The following is a 22,924-nucleotide window of genomic DNA, read 5'->3' on the forward strand; positions in this document are numbered from 1 at the left end:
AGAACCCACTGGCAGCTTGCGGAGACGGGCTTCAAAGGTTCTCCCAAAAAAGTTTCACAACTTACCCAGGTAAAGGAAGCTCCAAACATTAAAACTCAATTTTGAAACAATAGCCATAAAAATACTTGCCTTATCAATTCATAACTACTTAAGTAGTTACTATAAATATTACAAGGATTCTAGAGAATCTCAGCTTGTGTCGTAATAATATTCATTCCGATTCCCTAAAAAAGTTTACGCTGGGTAAGAGATTTAGATTTGGTTAAAAAGTTTATTTAAAATATTCCGATTGGTTTTTGTTTAATAAATAATGAAAACGTGAAAGACGTTACACAATAAATGAACACATGTCAAAGTTGATGTAAAAGTTATTAGAGCAAACAGAACAAGAGTTATTTGTATTAATATTAGATAAAAATTGTAAAATTTCTGAAAATTAATTCTTAAACATAAAACATTAGAAATTGCTTTAATTTCTTCAATAGAAGGCACACAATAATACAAGTTTCATTGGAAATGCATGGAATGTTCGTTGTTCAAGCAACAGCAAAAGCCTTGAGTGTTTTGAGACCAAAAGTAATACAGAGAGACAGAGAAAGGAAAAATGTGCGAACAAGTCATTCATGTGGGCGAATGCAAATCCACACAGATTTTCGAATTACGATTCTGCTTTTGACTTATCTCGAGGACTTGGAACATCTCTTTAAGAGCCTCGCTGGTGCCGGTCTTGCGACGATTCCGACGTCGAAGTGTCACGCCCCCCGACTTGAATTCCCTTACTAGAGCGTCAAGACCTGGAAAAAAGAATACAAGAATTAATAGCTATTAAGCATAGTTAAAAAGAAGTATTGAAGCAAATAACAATGGTTAGACCACTCCGAAAAGGTTTAGGAGGCTACAAAACATGCGTTTAGTTGTTAAAACGTTAGACTACGACTACTCACCTTTAAGAGCCATTGTTTGGCATTGAAACATTGGCATAATCAAGTAAGCCCTGGACTTTAAAGGATGTGGAGGATATAAATCACAGATGGGGTAGAGGAGAAAGCTCTGCAGGGTTAAGGGGTTGAATTAAGCTACCGTGTCGGCGCATTCAACAACTGTCAGAGGGAACAAATGAAGCTGCTGACATTGACTTGTTGGTGTGTAAGTCAGTCAATGAAAATGTATGTATGTATGTGCGCGTTTGGTATCCCACACGCTGGCTATGAGAATGTGTTTGGTGGTGCGGGTGGAGCATAAGAAAAATGCCACGCTCATGCTTGAGGTTTGTGTGGCGCAATAAAGCACGGAAATATAAAACGCACAAATAATAATAATAAGCCATAGCCACTACAACAACAACCACAACAATGCGGCGGTTCACTCGTAAAAATAATAAATTGCGTCCTCCTGCCCCATCATCATCATCATCATGGCCATCATCGCCATCGTCATCCTCCTTTCTTGTAGGCGAATTTGATACGACTTGAATTAGGCGTTGGGTAACACATAAAACTCTGCTAGGCAGCCCCAAAAAAATTGTATGAAAAATGTGATTTAAAGCCACGACAAGCTCTCTCGCCTCGAAGCGGTCCATTTCTCTCTCCTTGTCACACTTGCGTTGCGGTTACCAAGGCAAAAGAAGCCAACTAAAGGTTTTCGCTCATGGCTCATGCAGGAGGCAAACTTAAATCAAATTTAAGTTTCAACACTGAAACCGGAAATGGCACTCGGGACCTACTTCAAAAGCCAGGATATTGGCAATTGTGTGTCGGGTGTGTTGGGTTATTCATTGACAATTAAGTTACACTGGCAGAAATCATTCGCAGCAGACCCAAAGAAAGTGAATATTGCAACCTTGGCAACAACAAGAACAACTTGTTGTGCCACGCACATACACACACACTCGCCCACTTTCTAGTACAACAATTGGCTACAACAATCTTATCAGGATTCTCCTTCGTGTGCTTCGCTTCATTTATGGGACAAAAACAAATACCGTTAGCGATACCGATACGATACCGACGACCAAGGACCGAGAACCGAGGACACGAGGCACCAGCCATCAGCATCACATTGGATAGCTGTAAAGCTGCTGTAACGCTTCGCTGCCAGCTCAAATGCCTCATGTTCTTCACCAGAGACGCGCGCGCTTTCGCCTCTTCTGGGCTCTTCCGTTGTGCACGTACTTAACGAGAATACGAGAGTGTAAATATATATATATATATATATATATATGTAGGATATATCGCATATAGACTGTACATTCTTACCGGCATTTTGCTGGCTTCTGACAATACGTGCGTTGATTGATTTTGATTTGAATGTGTGCTCATTACGACAATGCGCGCGCCAAAAAGTAGGCAACGCTAACGTACCAAGAAAACGGAAACGGAAGTACTTACTACTAGCATAGTGACAGTGTGCGCGAGTGTCGAAATCCGAGTGTGTGCGTCCGTGTGGGTCGGTTCGGGCCTCTGTCCTTCTAGTAAGTGATTGTAAGAGTGTGTGTGTGTCAGTGTGTGTGTGTGTTTATGCTTCTGCAATGGCCATGACATTGCCTGTCAGCTGCTCGCAAGTTGTTGCTGCGGGTACATGGTAAGTGGCCAACAGCTAGTGGGATTAGTTGACAATTGCCTGCCTGCCTGTTGATGCTTATGATTTCCGCCAAGTTTTGCATTCTCAATACTCTCACCACTTTATCCAAATTTAAAACTTAAACTCTCATTTGAATTTCAAAACTATTTCAGAATCCGGACTAAATGATATTGTTTACCATATTTATGGCAGTTGCTCAACCTTAATATCTTGAGACACATTAATCGCCAAAGAAATATTAATAAATCTTAGGTTTTTAATCAACCTAAAGTTGTTGCCCATATTCACTAGACAGAACTAAAGATAGTTCTAAATTCAAGTCGATAGCCGATAAGTTTCAAGTTTTAATTAATATCAAAAATAAGACTAATCAAAACACTTCAATTATTTTGAACGAAATTACGGTTTCAATTCCGTCTGTCTTTGTATCCATAACGACACAAAAAATATAGCTGTTTAATAAGCTATTATTTATTAACTATATTTATGCTTTAATAAATCAATTAATTGACTAATACTAGCGATTCCATAAAGCCAAATATTCGGTATCTATACTGGCTTGTCCATCACTTAGTCCAGAGTGGCAGCAGTCTGTGTTGCTTGCGATAATAATATTATCAAAAGGCTAGGCTACAAAGGCTTTTCTCGCTATATTTTTTGGCCAATTAGTTTGACCAAACTACAACGCACACCACAAACGTTGCGCGCTACAAAGGCAATGGAAATTTAATAAATTATTTATGGATCGATAGCTGTGTTTCATATTAGCCAATGTTATGTGTAGCTGCCTCCCCCTCATAGATACATTTTTGTCGGTGCAGCATGCACAGAGAGACCCACACACACGTAAACACACACCCGCAGACACACAGCGATGTAGGAGTAATTCAAAATATGTGTGTTTCTACACAGAAACCACTTTCCTCATAACCAAGTTTTGACAACGTGCCTGCAACATTTGGGTGGCTCAAACATAAACCTTTAAATTTGCCACTCCATATATGTATGTATATGTCGTAGAGTATAGTAAAAATACACTGAAAGGTCAGTCAGTCGGTTTTTGAAAATGGAGCAATGGCTTTTTAAATCTTAAAAAACAGAAAAAAGACTGAGATGTGCTTGGCATTTACCGAATAGTATTCGAATCTATAGGAATGATCACTATGAGTGAATGATTATAATTGAAAAAGGTTAATTTGCAACAAACCACTAAAAGTTTTGAAAAAATAACAAAAGATACTGCTAGTGTTCTCCTTTCTTATAACAAACATACTTTAGTTCATATGTCTACTTTATTGTGTTTTAGAAAAATTAGAAGACTCCAAGTTTTTGTTTTCAAAAAGAAATTCTTGTTTGGAAAATCAATTGTACTTTTCTACTCTAAAGGCACAATTTGAACACAGTATTTTATGCTTCATTCACAATAAATAGAATTTGGAAATAAAATAATTCGAGTTTTCTACGGAAACCTTTGATGTTTTCAAAGTTAATGCAAAGTAGGATGACATATTGTTTTCTGAAGAAGAACTCACATAAAAAAGAACCCACCTACATAATTATTATTACTTTAAGTTGATAATATTGAACCACTCTAGTCCCGCACGTATGTGCATACATAAATATATTCAACCAGTTGCGTACATCTGCCATGTGCAGTCGATATGGCTAATACTTATCGTCAACATATGTTTTTGTTTAAACTAAAAGGTCAATACTCTAGGTCCAGCACTTGAAATGGGTAAGGAAAACATGAGATTTCTTACAATTGTTTTAAATTAATAGAAACGGAAATTAAACGCCAATGATGGCCCACAAGTGCAATAGCAATCACACACACACACACACACACAGAGAGCGAAGGGGACGAAACACTAGGGACTCTGTCGTATTTTACATGATGTCGGCTTCGTATTGTGTGCAAAATTTATTATGATGGCAGAGAAAAAAAATGGGGGAAAAACAAGGGAAATCCATCTCTCTCTCTCGCGCTAATTAGGTTTTCACGGTTCTAGAAATGAGAGCGTGAGAAATATCACGAAAAGCTCAACATTGAAGGGGAGGAAATTTCAAAAATTTCCATTTAACAAACAATTTGTAATCAAAAGTTTTCCATGTTTTGGCATAAGCATGAAATTGATAGAAAGTTAGGAGTTTCAGTTCTCGCTTTCGTTTCTGAAATTCAGTAAAGCAGTAATAAAAATTATTTAACTACCCTCTTCTCGTTTTCGATTCCGATCTAAACTACTTGGACTAACATAACTTAACTTAACCATTCTTACTAATACGTTTAGATCTTTTTAAGTTGTTGTTTTATTTAAAAAAATGTGAATTCGTTTCTTGCAGAATTAAAGAAAAACTTGCCAACCAATTTTATTGAAATCGAATTAAAATACTACAACTTGTATTCTGCGTTTGCCTGTCTTAACTTTTTTATAATCCATCCCTGCTTTGTCGCCTTTGTCTATTGTATGTATATATTTGTGTGTATATATAAAACTCTCCCCCTATCTCTGTCTCTCTTTGTATATATGGATATGAACCAGACAGGTAGTAGTGGGTCCAGCAAGTCCCTTCAAAAGCCTCTTGCAAACTTAATTAAGAACTTGGTGTTCTGCAGCCGTCAACAATGGCTGCCAGCCAGTCGGGCCGTAAAAGAAGCGACGTGTAGGTAAAATCAATTACATTTGCAGAGAGAGAGAGAGGCAGCAGGCAGGGAGTTTGGGATGCGAGAGTGGATCATGCGAAGGATGGGATTGCATGAAGCATAACTGACAATTGACAGCAACAAGTTAGATATAAGGGTTCTCCCGTCACACAACAGCATCACATCGTATCCCTCTAGCAGCAGCTTCATCATCATCTTTGGAACACAACCGACAATGGCTGGCACTTGTCAACGCTTGGCTGCCAAGGATTAGCCGCAGTCCCAGCTGAGCGTAACATGAGTGACAGAGGAGAGAAGACGGACTACTACATAAATGCCTGCTTGGTTGCTCTTATTTAGGCATTTTCATTTTTTGGCTACAATAGGGAAGAGGCAACACATAACGCAAAAAAGAGAAAGAAACTTCAACGAGTTCAAATCTGGCACTAGTTGCCGTTGAAATTGACTTGACGTTGGTCGAAACTACATATTTGCCTGTCTTGTTGTTCCTTTTGCATAGTTTCGATTTCCTGCTGACCCCCACTACCTATGTATAAGCTTATGTAGTCCATCTGCCAGTCTTCCTTCAAGTGCATAGGTTTGGGGGTCAACGTTTTGCGTGAGCCTAACTTTTCAACAATAGTTGGAAAGTTCCAAGTACAAAAAGTTCATCAAGTTTCTTGTTATGAAGAAATTGCCAATATTGAGACCCATAACCAATACCCATCCACACCTCTCCCCACATTTTCATCACATACTGTGAAAAATCCCAGCCCAAATTGAAAATGGCAGCATAAGGAATGCGCAAGAAAAAAAAGGGTTTAATGTCTGACTTTAAGGGTTGAAGGGAAGGAGGTGGAAAGATTCTTAGATGATGTGTATTGGGTATACATACCTGTTGCTGCCTGCGGTTCTACCTGATGTTTCACCGTATCGATAATGTTCTTATGCAAATTGTGGCCGGCTATGTGATCACTGAAACTGGCAACCACTGATCCAGCGCCAGCCCCAGGTCCAGCCCTAGAAAGCGCTGGTAGAGGTGGCGGTGGTGGAGGTGGTGGCGGGGGTGGTGGTGGAGGAGGATGAGGAGATGGAGGAGCTGCTGTTGTTTGCTGATAATGTGCCAATTGATCCTCGGCTCGATCAGCACGTGTTAAAGCTTCTCTCAACTGTTCCTCAAGGATTTCCAACTTAAGTTGTAATTTTTTTAGTTCATCGTTAGTGGTTTTAGCTATAGCCGCATCCATAAGGCTTTGCTACAATTGCAAGAATAGGTGGGAGAGGGAGGGTGGGGAACAGAGTCGGGGTCGGGGCCAGTTGGAAAATTAGTATTAAATCAATTATTAGCAGCCAAAAGTGAGTTAGTGCAAACAGGCAGCGAGATATATAGATAAACAACATAGAGCAAGAGCAAGAGCGAGAGCAAGATTAAGCCACTTGCTTACATTTCTCTTGTTGAAAGGGATTCGTTTTTATACCCATCACCAATACTTGGGACAAATTGGAATAGAATGGACCACAACAACAACAACAATTGTTGGATACATTCCATGCATTTCTTGTGTTTAATTGTTGCTCTTAAACATATTGGAGAACGGCTTGAAAATATCAAACACACTGCGTGCTTGCTACCAGATAGATAGTTAGATAGATAGATAGGTAGATAGAGATTGATAGAGAGATAATTCCAGTGAAAATGTACAGCATAGTTTACCATTTCCACAATTCGTTCATTATGATCGCGTGCCTGTTGCTGCACTTGATCCTTGATCTCCTCGAATTCGGCTTGCTCATGAAGTTTGGTTGGCGATGGCTGCGGTGCATCAGTCAGATCTTTAGTCTTGGCAGTAAGCTCGTCGTTGCGTTGCTTCATTTTAATCAATGCCGCCTCCATTCTAAAAACATGAATTAAATATAAATTCATTTTGTAAATTGAGCTTTCAATCTAATTACTTTTGGCTAGTTTCAACACTCTCCTTCATGTTTTCAGTGAGTAATTTGGCCACTTTTGTTAAATTGCTGTTCTCCGTTCTGAGTGTTTCGCTCTCCTCCTCCAGGGAGTGTTGCTGCAATAGAAAATGTTTGTTCTTAGTTGTTTTGGATACAACATCGAAAATTAAGAACTTACCTGTTCCAGCAGCTCGGCCATTTTCTCATTAGCCTCGTACAGTTGGAGTTCCACGGCATTAGTTAGTTGCTTCAACGAAAAGAATTCGTCAACTAGACGCTCCACTAGGGCACTAGTAATCGGAATTCCCTCCATATTGGCATCGATCAGACTATCCAAGTTATTCGAATCATTGTCGACACTATCAACGCTGCCTTGTTGAAGTATTTTCAATAGTTTACGCTTGAGATCCGCGGAGCCAAACACTAGACGGGGACTAGCAGTTGGTGTAGGCTCCCTTTCGCGCATATGTTCCAGCTCAGTGGTGAGACTATAATTAAGAACACGATAAACAGTTTAAAATTTGTTAAATCCTTTATAAAGTTGTAGTGCCATTTTGTAATGAATATTTTTATGGACAGACTTTTTGACCACTTGGATATTTAAATAAATTAATCTAATGTCGAAACATTGTTCGTGAACTCTGATTATTGGTATGAATCATTGTAATTCAAAAGACTCTATAGCTCAATGTTAAGTTAGTTGAAAAGACCTAAAAAGTATTTATATAAAATATCAAAGAATCTTTTTTGGGCGTACGCCCCAATTTTTGATCTAACCCATTTTCTGCCTCGCACAAAACAAAATTTAAAGTGACGAAAAGTTATTTAAAATACCTAAAACTAACTTGTTCAAGGGTAACAAAAAAAACCTTTCATATTCACTTTACAATTAAATCCTCTAACAATGGCCAAGAAAATGGTGTTAAGTAGAAAGGCCAAGCTATTATGCTAAGTTTTACCAATAAAATAAAACAAACCGGCTATGCCATCTATCTTTTTGTGGCGCATTCATGGACAAACTTCCCTATCACAGTCTTTGGACTCTATGGCTCTTTGGCTTAATACTGCGATTTCACATGTAACTTTTAACATACACCTTTACAGCTTACTTTTGTATTTGATCGACTTTCATTTTATGAAGCTTGTCCAAGGCATTTCGCTCGTTAAGGGCCTTATTAAATTTGGCAGTAAGTTCCCTGATCTGGGTATCGAAATTGCCCTGCTGCTGTTGCAGCGATTCCAACTGGATGCATAGCTTCTCATGTTGCGATTGCTGTTCCTCCTGTGTGGTCTTGTCTGCATAAGTATGATAGGTAATAAGTGTTTGTGATTAAAACGATTGGATATCACTTACGTGTTTCTATTTCCAACTTAAGGGCTTTGTTCTCCTCCTTCAAAGCTATATTGTCCTCGAGCAGTGTAAACATATCATGTTCCGGATCCTGTTCATTGTAATCTGGTTCACGGACACGACTCCGACTACGTGTTTTGGCCTCCTGAGTGCGAAACTTTGCCACTGGAATGCGTCCACGACGTTCCATCTTGGATAACTAGAAACTTTGAGAGATATAGAAACAGAGAGGTCATGACTGAAATGATTATGCGGAAGTTGTTGCTTACATTTTGCGTGCAAGAAACAAGCATTAAAGCGAGTTATCCTTAACCTTTAAGTAACTAAAAAGCTGCCATCACCAAGTGCATGATTTTGTATGAAAAATGTGTATATGTGTGCGCGCGTGTGTGTTTTGTGTGAGTGTGTGTGTGTGTGCATGCTGCATGCCCGCCTCTGCCTCTGAACTGGTGGCCTTCGACTGGGACCCATATTGAAAAACGGGTTGCAATTTTACTTTTAATTTTTATTTGTTTACTTTTTTCTTGCTTTTCCTCCACAACAGGACCCCACACACCATTCATTCAGTTTGTCCTTTGCGGTTATATCATTTGCTTTATGCCATACATTTTTACTTTACTTTCGCTTTGCCTACACGTGTCTGTCTGCCCGTTCGTCCGTCTGTCTGTCTGTTGGAGTCTTTTTGTGTGTGCTTAACTTAATTCTTTTCATTTATTTTGCTTTCTCGCTATAAAATGCAAACATCTCAAATTTTTTCATTTCATTTTTGCTAAATATTATCTCAGAATCAAAATTTTGGCTAAACATTTGAAATGCTTGCCGAAACAAGTTAAAGTGGCCGGTCTCTGAGCCTTATTTAATATGCTTCTCCCCTCTTGAATTTTGGTTTTTGTTTTTTTTTTGTTGTTGTTAGCTTGGCTTTAGAAATATTTGCTTTTTAGTGCAGAAGCGTTTACATTTTCCTTTTCTTAGCTACAAATTTCATTTAATTTGAATGCCGCTGTTTCTTCTGCATTTACTGATTACATTTGTTTATAGTTTTTTTTTTTAAATGTTTTCTTTTTTCTTTGACATTATATTCGTAACTTAATTTCCCGTTTTCTTCTTTTTCCACTTGAAGTGTAAAATTAAATAATAAAATAAAAAAATTAAAATAAAAACATAATTACATGATTAATACAACGTTTTTTCCATTTTTTTTTTTTTGCTGCCTTTTTTTTGTGTATGTTTTGTGTTTTAAATACAAATTTTCAAGATTTTTTTTTTCGTTCAATTTTATAAAAATAACTAATTGAAGGCGGCTTAGAGCTCTTTGTTTTTGCTTTTTTCTCTTTCAATTTTTGTTTTAATGAATTAGTATAGTGTTGTTTTGTTTTGAATTTGGTTTAAATAGCTATAGTGTTTTGTTTTCTTTTGAATTTCTCAAATTATTTATAATGTATTTTTCATCTTTCCTTTTTACAACTAATTTTAATTTTTATCTTTGGATATTCTTCACGCGTACTAAAAACTTTACATGTCTTTTTTCTTGTTTTTCATTTCATATTTTTTTCTTGTTTTCTTTTTCGGTTTTTTTTTTTGTTTTGTTTTTTTGAGTGATGGATTTTTTGTTTTATAATTTACATTTTAAAGTATACATTATGTATTTTATATTGTATGCATAGATTTATATAAATATATATTTTTTATGTATGTATATATAAGTATTTATGAAATTTTGTGTCTAACTTAAGCCTCGAAGTTTTAAATACAGATTCATCTCGTCATTTCTTGTAGGGAAAAAGGATTTAGCTATTTATTTTGAGCCATTCTTTTTTTTTTACAAAACAAATCAAATAAATCAAAAAGAAATAATGCAAATTTATATAGCTTTGTACTGAAAGGTAGAAAAAATAATCCAAATTGACGAAAAGAAAAATAAAAATTCAAGAGTCTAGAGAAATAAAGTGGGCTACCTTTGCGCGCGCAGGTTCAACTGATTTTTTTTCCTTTTTTTTTAATATCTTTTTTGAAACAATTTTAATGTATAACGAAATACTGTAGGTCAACGAAAAATTATATTCTATAGCTATAGCTATATATGTATAGATAAAAAGAGAGAGTTATACCCTGCCTTACGGCTTATACATTCTGTTGAAATACTTTTTAACATCGAGAGATTCTTTTTAGTTTCGGTTCTTTTTTTTGTGTGTATTTTTGTTTTTTTTTTTATTGGCTGAAAGTATATAAATTTTGATTTTGTGTTGGAAACATTACCAAATCATTTGATAATCAATATGGTTTCAGATCTCAATTAAGGAACGCGTTGTTGTTGTGAGAAATGTAAAACAGCTTAAACTTTGTGTGTCCATGTCTGAACTGTTTTAAAATCGAAAGTTTTCAATTTGGAGAAATTGATTAGATCTGAAAAATAAGGGGATCATCTATCTATATGAAGTGGTGATAAGTGTGTGTATGTTTGTGTGTGTGTTTCTTTTTTTTTTTTGGGGGGGAAAAATGGTTAATTATAAAATAAATTATTGTTGTCGTTTGGTCTGAGATTGAATTTACAAACATGATTTTGTAAATATATCGATCGCTCGATAGATTAGTGTGGTATATAATATTATGTGTCTCGAGTGACCGCGTGTATATTTTCTTCCTTGTGTTACGATTAGGGTTTTCTCCCCCTGTTTTCGTATTACTCCGGATTGATTGAACCTCACATATCCTCAATAAACATACGCAATCTGTCTATGAACGGCCGACGATAATTGGATGAATGCTCGATCTCCAGCTTGTACCACTTGTCAAACGACTCCTTGGGTATCACTTCCGAATCGTATAGTATGCTAAATGTGTTGCATATGGTTTCACCAGCAGCAATCTCGTCCTCCATTTCGGCCATAAAGTGTTGCTGCAACGAGTCCACGGTGGCATCAATGCACGCTATTTCATGGGCCTCCTGGGCATCTATGCACAGACGCAGCAATGGTGTGCATCTGTTCCTAAAGCTCTCCATATTTAATTGCAGCGGCTTTACGCTGTTGTTTTTCGTCTTCTTGTTATTGTTATTCGTGTTATTTGGCTTCGTATTCGCCGGCGACGCCATCACAGTAAGTGCAAAGTCACAGCAAAGGAATTTGGTGAGTTGCCTCACAAAGTTTGTGTTTATAGCTACATTGGTATTTATATAGTCAATCGCCATGTCGCTGGAGCAGCCCATTAACTGAGCAATACGCTCCACATGCTCTGTAGGTGTACGCTGCTGTGTAGATACTTTAGTATGCTGGACATAATTGGGTTCGAGAAAATGATAGCCATGCGACTGCACAAAATCTCGAAATTGCCTTGTATCGCTCCAGAACATCTGGCCCCTGTCCAGTTTATAATCATTGAGCCACAATTTACGGGCATAGCCAGCCCCGAATTCCTGAACGAAATAGTTAACAAAGGCGGCCACAAAGCGCTCTGTGAAATAGGCTTTCTCGTGCCAACGTCGCTGCCATACATCCTTAAAGTCCAACATTTTGGCGTGCATAATTGGGCCTAAGAATTCAAAGACATAGGCCCATCCGTTGGGCACATCCACCAGGACATCGGGAAAATCGTCTCCGAACTTTATGTAGGCTTGGGTGAAAACTGTTTTTTCCATGACATCGGTACGCATCAGTTCGATAAACACTTTGGCACAGGCCTGACGCTGTAGCCTACTCACTCTGGCCATATGCAGATACTCGATCAGCAAATAACGAAGGACAGCAATTTGTTGCTTCGTTTGCAATGTACGCCAGATTGCCATTACTTCTGGTTGCCAAGCACGTGTATCCATTGCTTCTTCAATCAATTGGGTTACCAGTTCTTTGCACTTTTTATCATCGATACCGGGATCTGTCGTCTCGGGATTGATATTGCGACCTGCCTTTGGTAGGGGCATACCCAAAGGCGGCGGCGGATGTCGATATTGCGAGAAATTAATGCCTTGATTCTGATTCTGTTGTCCAGCTGTGGGTGCTGTGGGCAAACGCTTCAATAGACTAGTCGGCGTTGGGGCGGGAGATGCATTTACAGGCCGATTGCCAGCATTGCGCCACTGATAATGCGAAGAGTTGCCCAATTTGGCAGTGGACTCGTCATTGGTGGTGCTGCTACTGAAGCGCAATTTGCTTGGATCAATACTGACAGTTTGATTCTCGTGCTGCTGCTGTTTGGGCATCTTCTGTAGAAAGTAATTGCCACCGGTGCCGTCGTGTCCATGATGATGATGTTTTTGTTGCTGATGCGACTGCTGCTGTTGCTGCTGTCCACCACGAACAGCATGGTGGTGTTGCTGGCCATGATCCTTTGGCTCATCCACTTGCTGCTTGTGACGCTGTTGCTGCCGTCCGCTCTGCCCTGACGTTGGCTGATTAGGTTGATCCCAATTGCGAATACGTAAATCCAAGACGTCTTGCATCATAAATCTTACACGACTGCTGATTTTAATGTTAATCTGTTGCCTGTGGGAAGTGCCACGGGATCGATTCACTATGTCCTGAATGCGACGGAATATCCTTTCAATGCGATCGCGACTCTGATACGGTTCTGGCACACTCGACTCCAGCAGATGGCCGACAGTGGTTAGAAGCTTACACATATATTCCAACTTCTCCTCGCATCCATGTTCCAATAGCGACTCGATGCAGTGTAGCACACGATCGCTTGTCAGCGATTGCAGCTTGAAGAGCTCACCAATGAAACGGACTGTGCCCCAGGCTCGTCGTCGGAACTGATATTCTAGATCTTCCATTTCAGCGCGAAGCTCAGATTTTCTGGACACATCTGTGCACTCGCTAATTAACTGCATAGTGGGCTGTAGCTTCTTTGCCTTGGCATTGGCATCGTTAACATTCGATTCGAATTCATGCTGAATGCGCGTGATCAGGGAGCTGGTAAAAAGTGACTTATTCTCCGCCTTGATCTCATGAAACAGCACCTTACAGAAGCGAGCATAGGTTGGGGCAAAGTTTGGTTCGCTAATAGTCTTTTCAAAGATCAGCAGCATCACCTAAAAGGGGAAGTTAAATGATTAACTCAGTTTTTTGGTTTTAAGAATATTAAACTCACATTTGTCATTTTGGCCTCGTTATCCATCTTGATGCTGGACATCTCTTTGAGGAGCACATCAAAGTTATCCGGCGTCAATTTGTTTAGTATGCCACGCACCTTTTTTAAAACTGCTTCCACATTCTCATCTTCATCGGCATTACTGGTCGTTGATGTGCGACGCAAGGTCTCGGGTTGCCAAGCATTCTCGCATTCGGATAGTTTAATCTCCTCCTTCAATGACAGCTGCACCCGTATGATGTCCATATTACGTTGATTTGCCCCCAAATTGGTTAAAATGCCTCCTGCGCCCGGATTGCCCAGGCCAGCAGCCGCCAATTGCTGATGTACATCATGATGTTTGTTCTTGTTCGAGCCGTGACCATGATTGCGACCACGCTTACCGGGCACATAATCGAGCGATTCATTGAAGTTCATGTGCTGATACTGTTGAATGTGATGGCTATGAACGTGGCCATGGTGGCTCTGTGGCTGTTGCTGCTGACGTGACACAAATAGCTGAGCAATACAGTCTCCTTTCTGACATGGAACCATAGGTGGTTTACGGGACTCGGTAAGCTTGGAAAGCTCACGCAGCTCATCGATGGTATATTTATATACCTTGCTGGGACTTGGACATTGGCTCTTTTCTGGACTTTGTGGAGACTTCTGTTTAATTATGCTGGCTGCTTGATGAACGGGCGAAGACTTTTTGCTACCAAGCCCGCTCACAACAGCTGTTTGCAGCTGTTTTGGTGAACAATCCACATGATCTGTGGTGCTACTGTTGCTGCTGCTGCTACTATTTGTAAGGAGTACTGAGGAATCAGGACTCTTAGCCGCTGCCACTGGTGGAGGAGACTTGTTTACCACCGAACTAGACCAGGTGGAACTGCATATGAAACCGGTCTCATGTCGCGGCTCTTCATTAAAATCACCAAATTTCAAATCGCCAACTGCAGATCCATCCTCGCCCGTGCTTCTTCCAATCACTATTGTCGTTTTGATCGTGGCATCCTCGTCTTCGCATACGGAACTGCTGCTATTAAGGAACTGCAGTTGTTGACGAGGTGATTCACTTTCAATACTAGGTGATTCGGAAGAACAACTCTTTTGCAAAAATTTAGCAACGATTTCATCAGTGGCCATATGTTGTTTTTCCATTTTTAGTGTGGTATCCTCTGGCACCTCCTCCTCCTCCTGCTGCTGCTTCTCCTCGTCGTCTTGCTCCTTGGAATTGGCTATAAATGAAATGAAATCAATTAACAAACATATATATTTATATACTTTGGAATGAAATGGAATTGCTACTAACACTCGGAGAATTGAATGGTTTCATCCTCTTGGCAGCAATCACTTGTGTCTTCATTAAGCTCGCAAATATTGTTTGTTGTTGTTTTTGTTGTTGTTTGCTCTTTGGGTTGCTCGGGTAATGGAGGTGTAGTATTTGGAATTGGTTGTGGTGTGGGAGATTTGTTGTCTCTTAGGCTAGAACTTATGCTAGGATTATTATTACTAGTTGCACTAAGCTTATCAGTCGTCGTTGTTGTGGTTGTTGTTGTTGTTGTAGTTTTTGTTGTTGTAGTCGTCGCTCTTTCGGCGGCGTTAATTAATTTTGTTGTTGTTGTTGTAGTCGTTGCAGCCAACAAAGGTTTTGTTGTTTCAATTATATCCTTGTGAACAACAATAACAGCAGCCGCAGTTGTATTTGGTGTAGGATTCATATTGTTATTAATATTGATATTAATATTCACTGCAGTTATTTTTGTTGTCACATTATGCAAGACGCTGCTGCTGCTGCCGCTGACGCTGCCACTTGTTGTCTTGTTGGCATTGTTGTTGTTGTTGCTGCTGTTAGCGCTTTGAATGCTTGTATTTGGTATCGATGATTTTTTATTCTTTTTCTCCAGCTCCCTGGCCCGTTTTTGTGCCTTACGAATCTTTTTGTTGTTGCTGTTATTATTATTATTGTTACTATTACTGGTTGCGCCCGAAACCAACGTTGCGGCAGGTGCAGCAATACGTGCAGCAGCTGCAATTCCAGTCGGTTGTGTCACCTTTCCTACTGCGCCACCAGCAGCAGCATTTGCCGTCGTCGAACCCTTAAGTCGCTGTGATTGAGGCTGTTGTTGTTGTTGTTGTTGCTGCTGTGGTACTTGATGGGTTGGTGTAGAAGCATTTGATGAAGATGCTCCTGAATTAGTAGCGGTTGCTGGTGATGATTGCTTCTTTGTTGGTGAACTAGCAGCCACAACCACTACTGGCTGTTGTTGTTGTTGCTGTTTTGTTGTAGCTGCTGCCGCTGTGGTTGTTGTTGTTGTTGCAGCCGTTGTGACAGGAATTGCAGTTGCTGTTGCTATGGATTTAGTTGGCTTCTGCTCTTTGGCTTGCTGCTGTGATGCACTGGTGGTTGTCGTTGAAGCCTGCATTTGATGGCTTCTGGGTAAAATGGTATTGCCTGAGCAGCCGCTGGCGGCTGCTTCGGCCACGTCATTCGCTATAGATGTTGGCGTGGCTGTGCCTGCAAATTAGAAGATATTAGGATTTTATCCATTTACGAAATATACTGCAGGAAACTTACTTTGCTTGTTGGCCGATTTCGGACGCTGCTTCTTTGACTCCTTAAATTGCACCGCCTGTGATTGGCCGGATGATTCTACAAATTCGTTTAAATTTAACTCCTTGTGTACCTGAGGCAAAGCGGCAACGTGATTCTCCGTGGCATTGTCCACTGCAAGCAACAGTAAACAAATATAAGAAAATGATACAACCTATACAAAAAGAATCCAACTACGGTAGACCGAAGTTACACCTTTACCCTAGTAACATGTCACGAGAATTCTACTACTGTTCTGTTCTCCCCAAGACTTAAAATTTTATAATTTAGAATATACGCAACGATAATTTATGAATTATCTGAATGACAGGAATGTCAAGGAAACAATATTTGAACCGACAGTTTTCCATAATTACAAATTTTAAAGATTTTAGATTTACTTATGTGATTATGTAGATCGTTGAAATATACGGGAACATAATATTACATTTTATTGATCATGACTTTTCAAAAATTGAAAATGGCAAATGGGAAAAACTTTGAACCTCTCTAAATGATAGTCTAAAAGTGGTTAATCCCAATTTTTTATAGACTCACCATCACTGTATTGCAAGAAACTGAGATGCTCCTCGGCATTGCCAGAATGGGCCAGTATATCCTTGACAATGACACTTATCTGATCCTTGTCTGTGCTAATAGTTGTTGTTGTTGTCGATGATTCAATCGAGTCGACATCTCCAAAAGTGAGACCTCTACTCTGGTGGTCCTCTGCGGAAATGGACTGCCGTTCAAGATTGGGCGATGCCTTCACCGTTTGCATTTCCTGATCGACCATGACCCCAGAAACAAGAGACGACTCGGACTCAACAGACATCAGTGTGGGGGCCTTATACAGGCACATGGTGCTATCACTGCTATCCAAGGCTGTGCATGGAGTTAGCGTACAATTTGAATCCTTTTTGATAAACACCGAGCTATTGGGATCGAGGACATTCTCCTTGGTGTCGGGATGTATAATTGGAATGGCATAGCGGCGCTTACTCATCTTATCGCAAGCGGCAGATCCCACTTGACCGGGTGCCGCCGTTGACATAGCTGTGGCCGAGAAGCCACCAGTTACCCCCACTGTGGCCACATTGGTCAAGCCGGGAGCACTGGCACTCTGCAAGTGTTGGGCATAGGCATGCAATCCTCCTGGACCCGAATTGTGAGGAGCGGCAAGTGACTGACTCATGCCAGTGGGGGCCAACAGAGGGGCAGTCGTAAGTCCGCCTGTTGTCGCAATCGGTATGCCGGGAACAAACGCCTGCGGCATGTGAAAGGAGGGTGCTCCACTTCGCGGAGTCATAATTGGGCCAACTGCTGTGGCTGGGGGATTGTTGACAAGTGCGGGACGTTGTGGGGCGGAAGGTTGTTGAAGGTAAGTAAAAAAATTTGTATGCTGAGCCGTTGCCGCTCTTTGTCCACCAGTCCGCAAGGCGCCACTATTGCCTACTGCACTGCCTCCTGCTCCTCCTGCTCTGTGGGAAATATTACCGCCTGTCATTCCACCATTGTTGTTGTGGTGATGGTGGTTTTGGGCACTGACACCGGGTCCAGATGTACCTACATAATAAATAGGCTGTGGTTGCCCAGCTGCGGGAGCTTGGACTTGCTGCTGCGGCGGCTGCTGCTGCTGACCAGCGGGCTGCAGCTGATTCTGTTGCGGCTGTGGTGGTGGAGGGGCTGTAGCATAAAATGCCGCTGCTGGAGCTCCCGTAGAACCATTTGTGGGAAAGGCAACAGCTGCAGTTGTCGGCATTCCCATGAGCGGATTAAGGGGCTGGGTGGTGAAGGGTAAGTAGGCGGTGGAAATATACGTGGCTGCTCCACCGGGCGCATTATTGCTAGGTGGTGCAATCAGGCCGGCTGATTGCTGAAAATGGGGCGGTAAGGCCGTATTGTTTAAAGCCCGGGCCAAATTGGTGTTACTATTCGAGGGAGTGAGCACGCCGGCATGCCCGTGACCGTGGCCTAGACCATGTCCATGTCCATGTCCATGTCCATGCTGGTGACCAAGCTGCTGATGCCCATGTCCTCCCACTGATCCACTGCTGGCGGCGGCGCTCAATTGAAGGGCAGCGCCGCCGCCACCGCTGGCATTGCTGCTGCTACTGGACGTGTGGCCGGGATAGGTGGCTGGGGTGGGGTAGAAGATGACCGATTGATGCTGTTGATGATGTTGGTGCTGCTGCTGCTGCTGCTGCGGTGGCGGCTGCTGCAGATGATGTTGCTGTTGTAAATGCTGCTGCTGCTGTTGTAAGAGTTGTTGCTGCTGTTGTTGTTGTTGTTGCTGCTGCTGATGGTGGTGGATATTATTGTGATTGGGCACAAACACCGTGTGATCCTGTTGAGCTTGCACTTGCTGCTGCTGCTGCTGTAGAGAAATGCGCGACTGTTGCTGCTGCTGCTGTTGTTGTTGTTGTTGTTGCTGCTGCTGTTGTTGTAGGTGGTGGTGGTGGTGTGATTGCGCCGTCTGATGGAGCTGCTGCTGCTGTTGCTGGTGTGTTGACTGTGGCCTTGATCCCTTCCCACCCCCTCCCGTTTGCGGGAACATAGGAGGACCTTCGAAGGATCTGGATGCACATTAAGTCAAACGCACGCACGCACACACACACACACGCAAGCACACCGGCCAGAGATTCAGAAAGAGAGGGAGAGAGAGACACACACACGCCCAGAGACAAAATGTACAAATATTAACATGTTAGTACGATGGAAATGGAAATGAAGGGAAATGAGAGATTTGGTTTAATGATGTTGACCATGGTCTAAAAAATATATATGCTCCTAGGATGACATAATTGGATATGTGAATGGATGAATTGATGGATGGATGGATGTGTGAAAAGGCAGTCAAAAAAGCGAACCCAAGAAGGCAAGAGCATGCAAATTAAAATTTAAAATTTATTTAAATCAACTTAAAGTTAGCAAAATAAAATGCATACACTTATTTCGTCCCAATTCAAAATTGGAGCAGACGAAACTCAGTCTTTCTCTCTGTCAGTTCTCACTCTCTCTCTTCCAGCTTTTTTAATTGAGCTCCGTGGCATGATGTCACCCAATATGGGTGATATTGGTGGTGCATAATGCTGAGAAAAGATGTCATCGCCAATTCATTGGCTGACTGGCTGACCTTATCGTAAGGTTTTTATCAATGTTGTTTACCCTCACCCAAATTGGTGGCAGGCGCGGGGAGAGGGCTAGAGAGCCAAAACACACACTAAACAAAGACACAAAAAGACCGCAAGAGCACAACAGGTGGCGCATATTAGTCAGCGTAAATGAAATGCCAAAGAGCTGATGGCAACAATTTGACAATTAAGAATGTGGGCGTAACCAAGGCGCCCTGGGCGTAGGCAGAGGCTGATCTCTTGCATAAAGCACTCGCCACAAAACCACTAGAAGAAACCGTCAAAAATACTATTTAAACAAAACAATTGAAACTAAAACTAAATTTTCTTTAATATTTTGTTGATGGGAGGAATTAACCCCATGTAAAGGTATCTATATTTTTGCAATAATTCTAGTAGAATTATTTTTAGCAATTGTAAATGTTGTACTTATATAAAATATAGCTATAAAAAGGGGAAAGTACTTAAGTAATAGAAATACTTAGAACAATAAATTTCATCATTTATAAACATTGCTTTGTCTAAAAGATTCTAAATAAAGTCATCAATTCTAATTGGTCCAATCGGAACACGACAGAAGTTCCACACAATTTGGTTGAAACATTTTACTATGTTAAATTAAACCTCAAGTAAAACCTCAAATGAAAAGGTAATGAAAGGTCTTTGCCAAATAATTTGCCTAGCAAGGTAAAACCAGTTTTTTTTTTGTTATTTTTATATGCAACTCCACCCACTGCATCGTTTTGTGGAAAGCGAAGATGCTGATGGAAGGGAAATGAGAGAAAACCTGTTTGTGAGAATTTTTGCACTTGGCTTTTTTTGTTTGTAAACAAAAACTAGTTGCGTGTCTGTGTGTGTGGGAGAAGAGAGTAGTCTGATTGGAATGCATTTCCCTGGGCAAAGAGAGAGAGATAGAGAGAGAGTGACAACGAGACAGACATCGAGTTGGATTTTTGAAGCATATTTTAAAAGTAATCGTTTAGAAATAAAGAAAGATAGAAAATGACTAAGACTGAGATATAAAATGATAAGCTCTGACTTACCGCTTCCTGCGCTGGTGATACTGTTGCCGCTGCTTCCACTCCCTGGTCGGCTGATACGGCTGATGTCCGTTTGGTGTAAGTGGCACTTGATCCTGTTGCTGCGACGTTTTTGGGCCGCTTTTAACACAGTGGCTTAGCCTGGCCCCCACGATGAGGACGCCACTAGAATTACAGTTACTTTGCTGCTACCTGAGCGCTTTTTAGTTTGTTATTTTACAATTTTTTTTCTTTTTCTTTTCTTTTCACTTTTTTTTTTACTGTTTTTTGTTGCAATTGTTTACGTTAACGGCAAACTTGAAGTTCCCAATGAATTCTGCTCGGTGACGACACACGCACACACACAACTTCAACATCCGCATGCACATCCACATCTACATCCACTCCCACATCAACATTGAGAAAGAGGATGATGAGGAGGAAGAGGAAGAGGACGACGACGACAACTACGGACGACAAGCACGTACACGTACATACGTACAAAAAATGTAGAAAAATAACGTACTGCTAAAATTTCACGGTAATTTTTTCTATAGTTAAGAAAAAAAAGATAAAACGTTTGCTTTAATTTTGCATGTACAATACAATTACAATTTGATTAATTCTACGAATTTTCGAGCACCGCTTGCCCCGCCTCACATCAAACATTTCCCGTATAAAAAAAAGCAGCAAACGAACAAAAAACAACAAAAGCAGAAAATGGTTTTCTTTTTTTTTCTTTTTAATTTCACTTGGATTTTTTGCTGTTTTTTTAGTGTGTTTCTTTTTTTTTGTTTAAGATGAGTTTTGTCAAGGCGTTGGTTGTTGTTTTTATGCCGTAGCTTTTTGGTCGGTACTTACTCGACTTTTGTCTCACTCACTCTCGAACAGACATACACACACAAGCGCAAATTACACAAAAAAACCAAAGAAACGAAAAAGCGAACTGAGTTCCAGTTAGAAATTATATTAGCCGGTTCTTTACATTAGTTCATTGTCTTTTTAATTACTGCACTTTTTATGGCAATTTATTTTCTTTATTTAATTGTATTACAAATAATTTTGTAAATATATATACTCTCTTCATGCTCTTTCAATTTTCATGCCAACAATCGGGCAGAAAAATATGTTGAATATACGGTCACACATAGGTAGCGTTTACACGGTGGCGCTAATCGTGACAACAGTAACGAGCATGAGCAGACAATGAGCAGGAGCTGCCCATATAGCTTTTTTCCCGCTAGTTTTACAAATGTTTTTTTTGATATTCAATTTTGTAAAAAATATCTGCAACCTCTATTGAGCCTACACTTTTTCAGATGAACTTTTTCAGATGATGATGGCAGCACTGATGCTAGCAACATTTGTCAGCCACAGAACTAGAGTTGGACAAATTGCCGATGACAATGTATCAGCCACCTCCAAACTAATCGATAACTGTCATTTATCGTCTCTCTCACTCTGGATGGAGGAAAACAGCTGATTTGCAGAATAACGGAAAATTTAATTTAAACATTATTATTCCAAAATACTCAGAAGAATTCTTCGGCCATCTGATTGCCAGCCTTCTGCTAAATAAGAAAAGACATGATCCAGAAAATGCCTTTCTTATTTAACTATTTATATTTTAAGTGGATTAACAGAAAAATCGTGTCTTAATAGCATCTTTCGTAACTTCTGACCCAACTTACAATGGACTTCTCTTTAAATAGTTCTTTTATGTGACAACGCTTTCTTGAAGGTTGTATTATATATACATATGTATGTATGTATATATGTATATTGGTTTAATTTTAATTTAAACAAACAAAAATGACAGTTATTTAACAAGTACAATTACTCATATTAATAATTATTGATATGATTTGCATTGCTTAACTGCATTTCAAGTAGTTTTAGTTAAAAGGAACTAATGCTATACAATGAAGTAATAGGACAGAGCAGGAAAGCTGTGAATCTTCCAGTCAATATTCAAGATTTTTTAGTCTGTATATCAATAATATTCAATTCGCAGTACTTTTGGATCCGCTGTAATTCGTTTTTCGTCCCTTTGTAAAACGTTACTTTGGAAACGTTTTTGAACATTTTAAAAGTCATCTCTCTTTTTCCCCTTCTGTCTGGTGTTTCATGAATTGGATTTCTTTTTGTGATTCCCCTCTCTTGTGGAAGTCCTGCGCAATAGCTTCGCTTGCCCTCCCCTAATTCTGGCCCTGTGCATTTCATTTCTTATGTTTTTTAAATTTATGACTTCAAAATGCTGTCATATATTGTAGTTCCATTTAATTAGTTTTCTTTAGTATTATGCAATTTGTTGAAATCAACTAACAAATAATGATGCGAAATGAACTCTTTTGGTTGGTTTGTTCGTTTTTTTTTTGCTTTGCATAATGCATATAAAAAAATATAAACGTTAGAAACTAAAAGGATTATTTTGCGGCTACAACAAGCAACAATGCTTGACCACAAAATGCAAATGTTAAAAAGTTGGCTAACAAAAAACCACACACACCGAACACACAACACACAACAAAAAGTAATGCAGTCAGTGTTCCCTTTTGCTGTGAAGTCATTTGCATGGAATGTTTT

The 22,924-nt window shown here is 40.0% G+C and overlaps 2 protein-coding genes across 2 annotated transcripts; both read right to left on the minus strand.

The window, feature by feature from the left end:
- Positions 1-280: 280 nt before the first annotated feature.
- LOC6647049 (shootin-1) lies at positions 281-9,444 on the minus strand. The gene is made up of 8 exons (XM_023178548.2): positions 8,795-9,444; positions 8,529-8,731; positions 8,284-8,470; positions 7,353-7,662; positions 7,178-7,290; positions 6,939-7,119; positions 6,120-6,480; positions 281-794 (listed from the first exon to the last, which is right to left on the minus strand). The coding sequence occupies exons 2-8, from the start codon at positions 8,713-8,715 to the stop codon at positions 622-624; spliced, it is 1,512 nt and encodes a 503-aa protein (XP_023034316.1). The 5' UTR covers positions 8,716-8,731; positions 8,795-9,444; the 3' UTR covers positions 281-621.
- Positions 9,445-10,741: 1,297 nt separating this feature from the next.
- LOC6647048 (eukaryotic translation initiation factor 4G) lies at positions 10,742-21,448 on the minus strand. The gene is made up of 8 exons (XM_023178549.2): positions 21,200-21,448; positions 20,363-20,889; positions 18,614-18,761; positions 16,744-18,538; positions 16,171-16,320; positions 14,905-16,110; positions 13,611-14,830; positions 10,742-13,551 (listed from the first exon to the last, which is right to left on the minus strand). Exons 3-8 carry the CDS (start codon positions 18,740-18,742, stop codon positions 11,227-11,229), a joined length of 6,825 nt encoding a protein of 2,274 aa, XP_023034317.1. The 5' UTR covers positions 18,743-18,761; positions 20,363-20,889; positions 21,200-21,448; the 3' UTR covers positions 10,742-11,226.
- Positions 21,449-22,924: the final 1,476 nt, after the last annotated feature.

Source organism: Drosophila willistoni, chromosome 3R (assembly GCF_018902025.1).
Source record: "Drosophila willistoni isolate 14030-0811.24 chromosome 3R, UCI_dwil_1.1, whole genome shotgun sequence".
Lineage (NCBI taxonomy): Eukaryota > Metazoa > Arthropoda > Insecta > Diptera > Drosophilidae > Drosophila > Drosophila willistoni.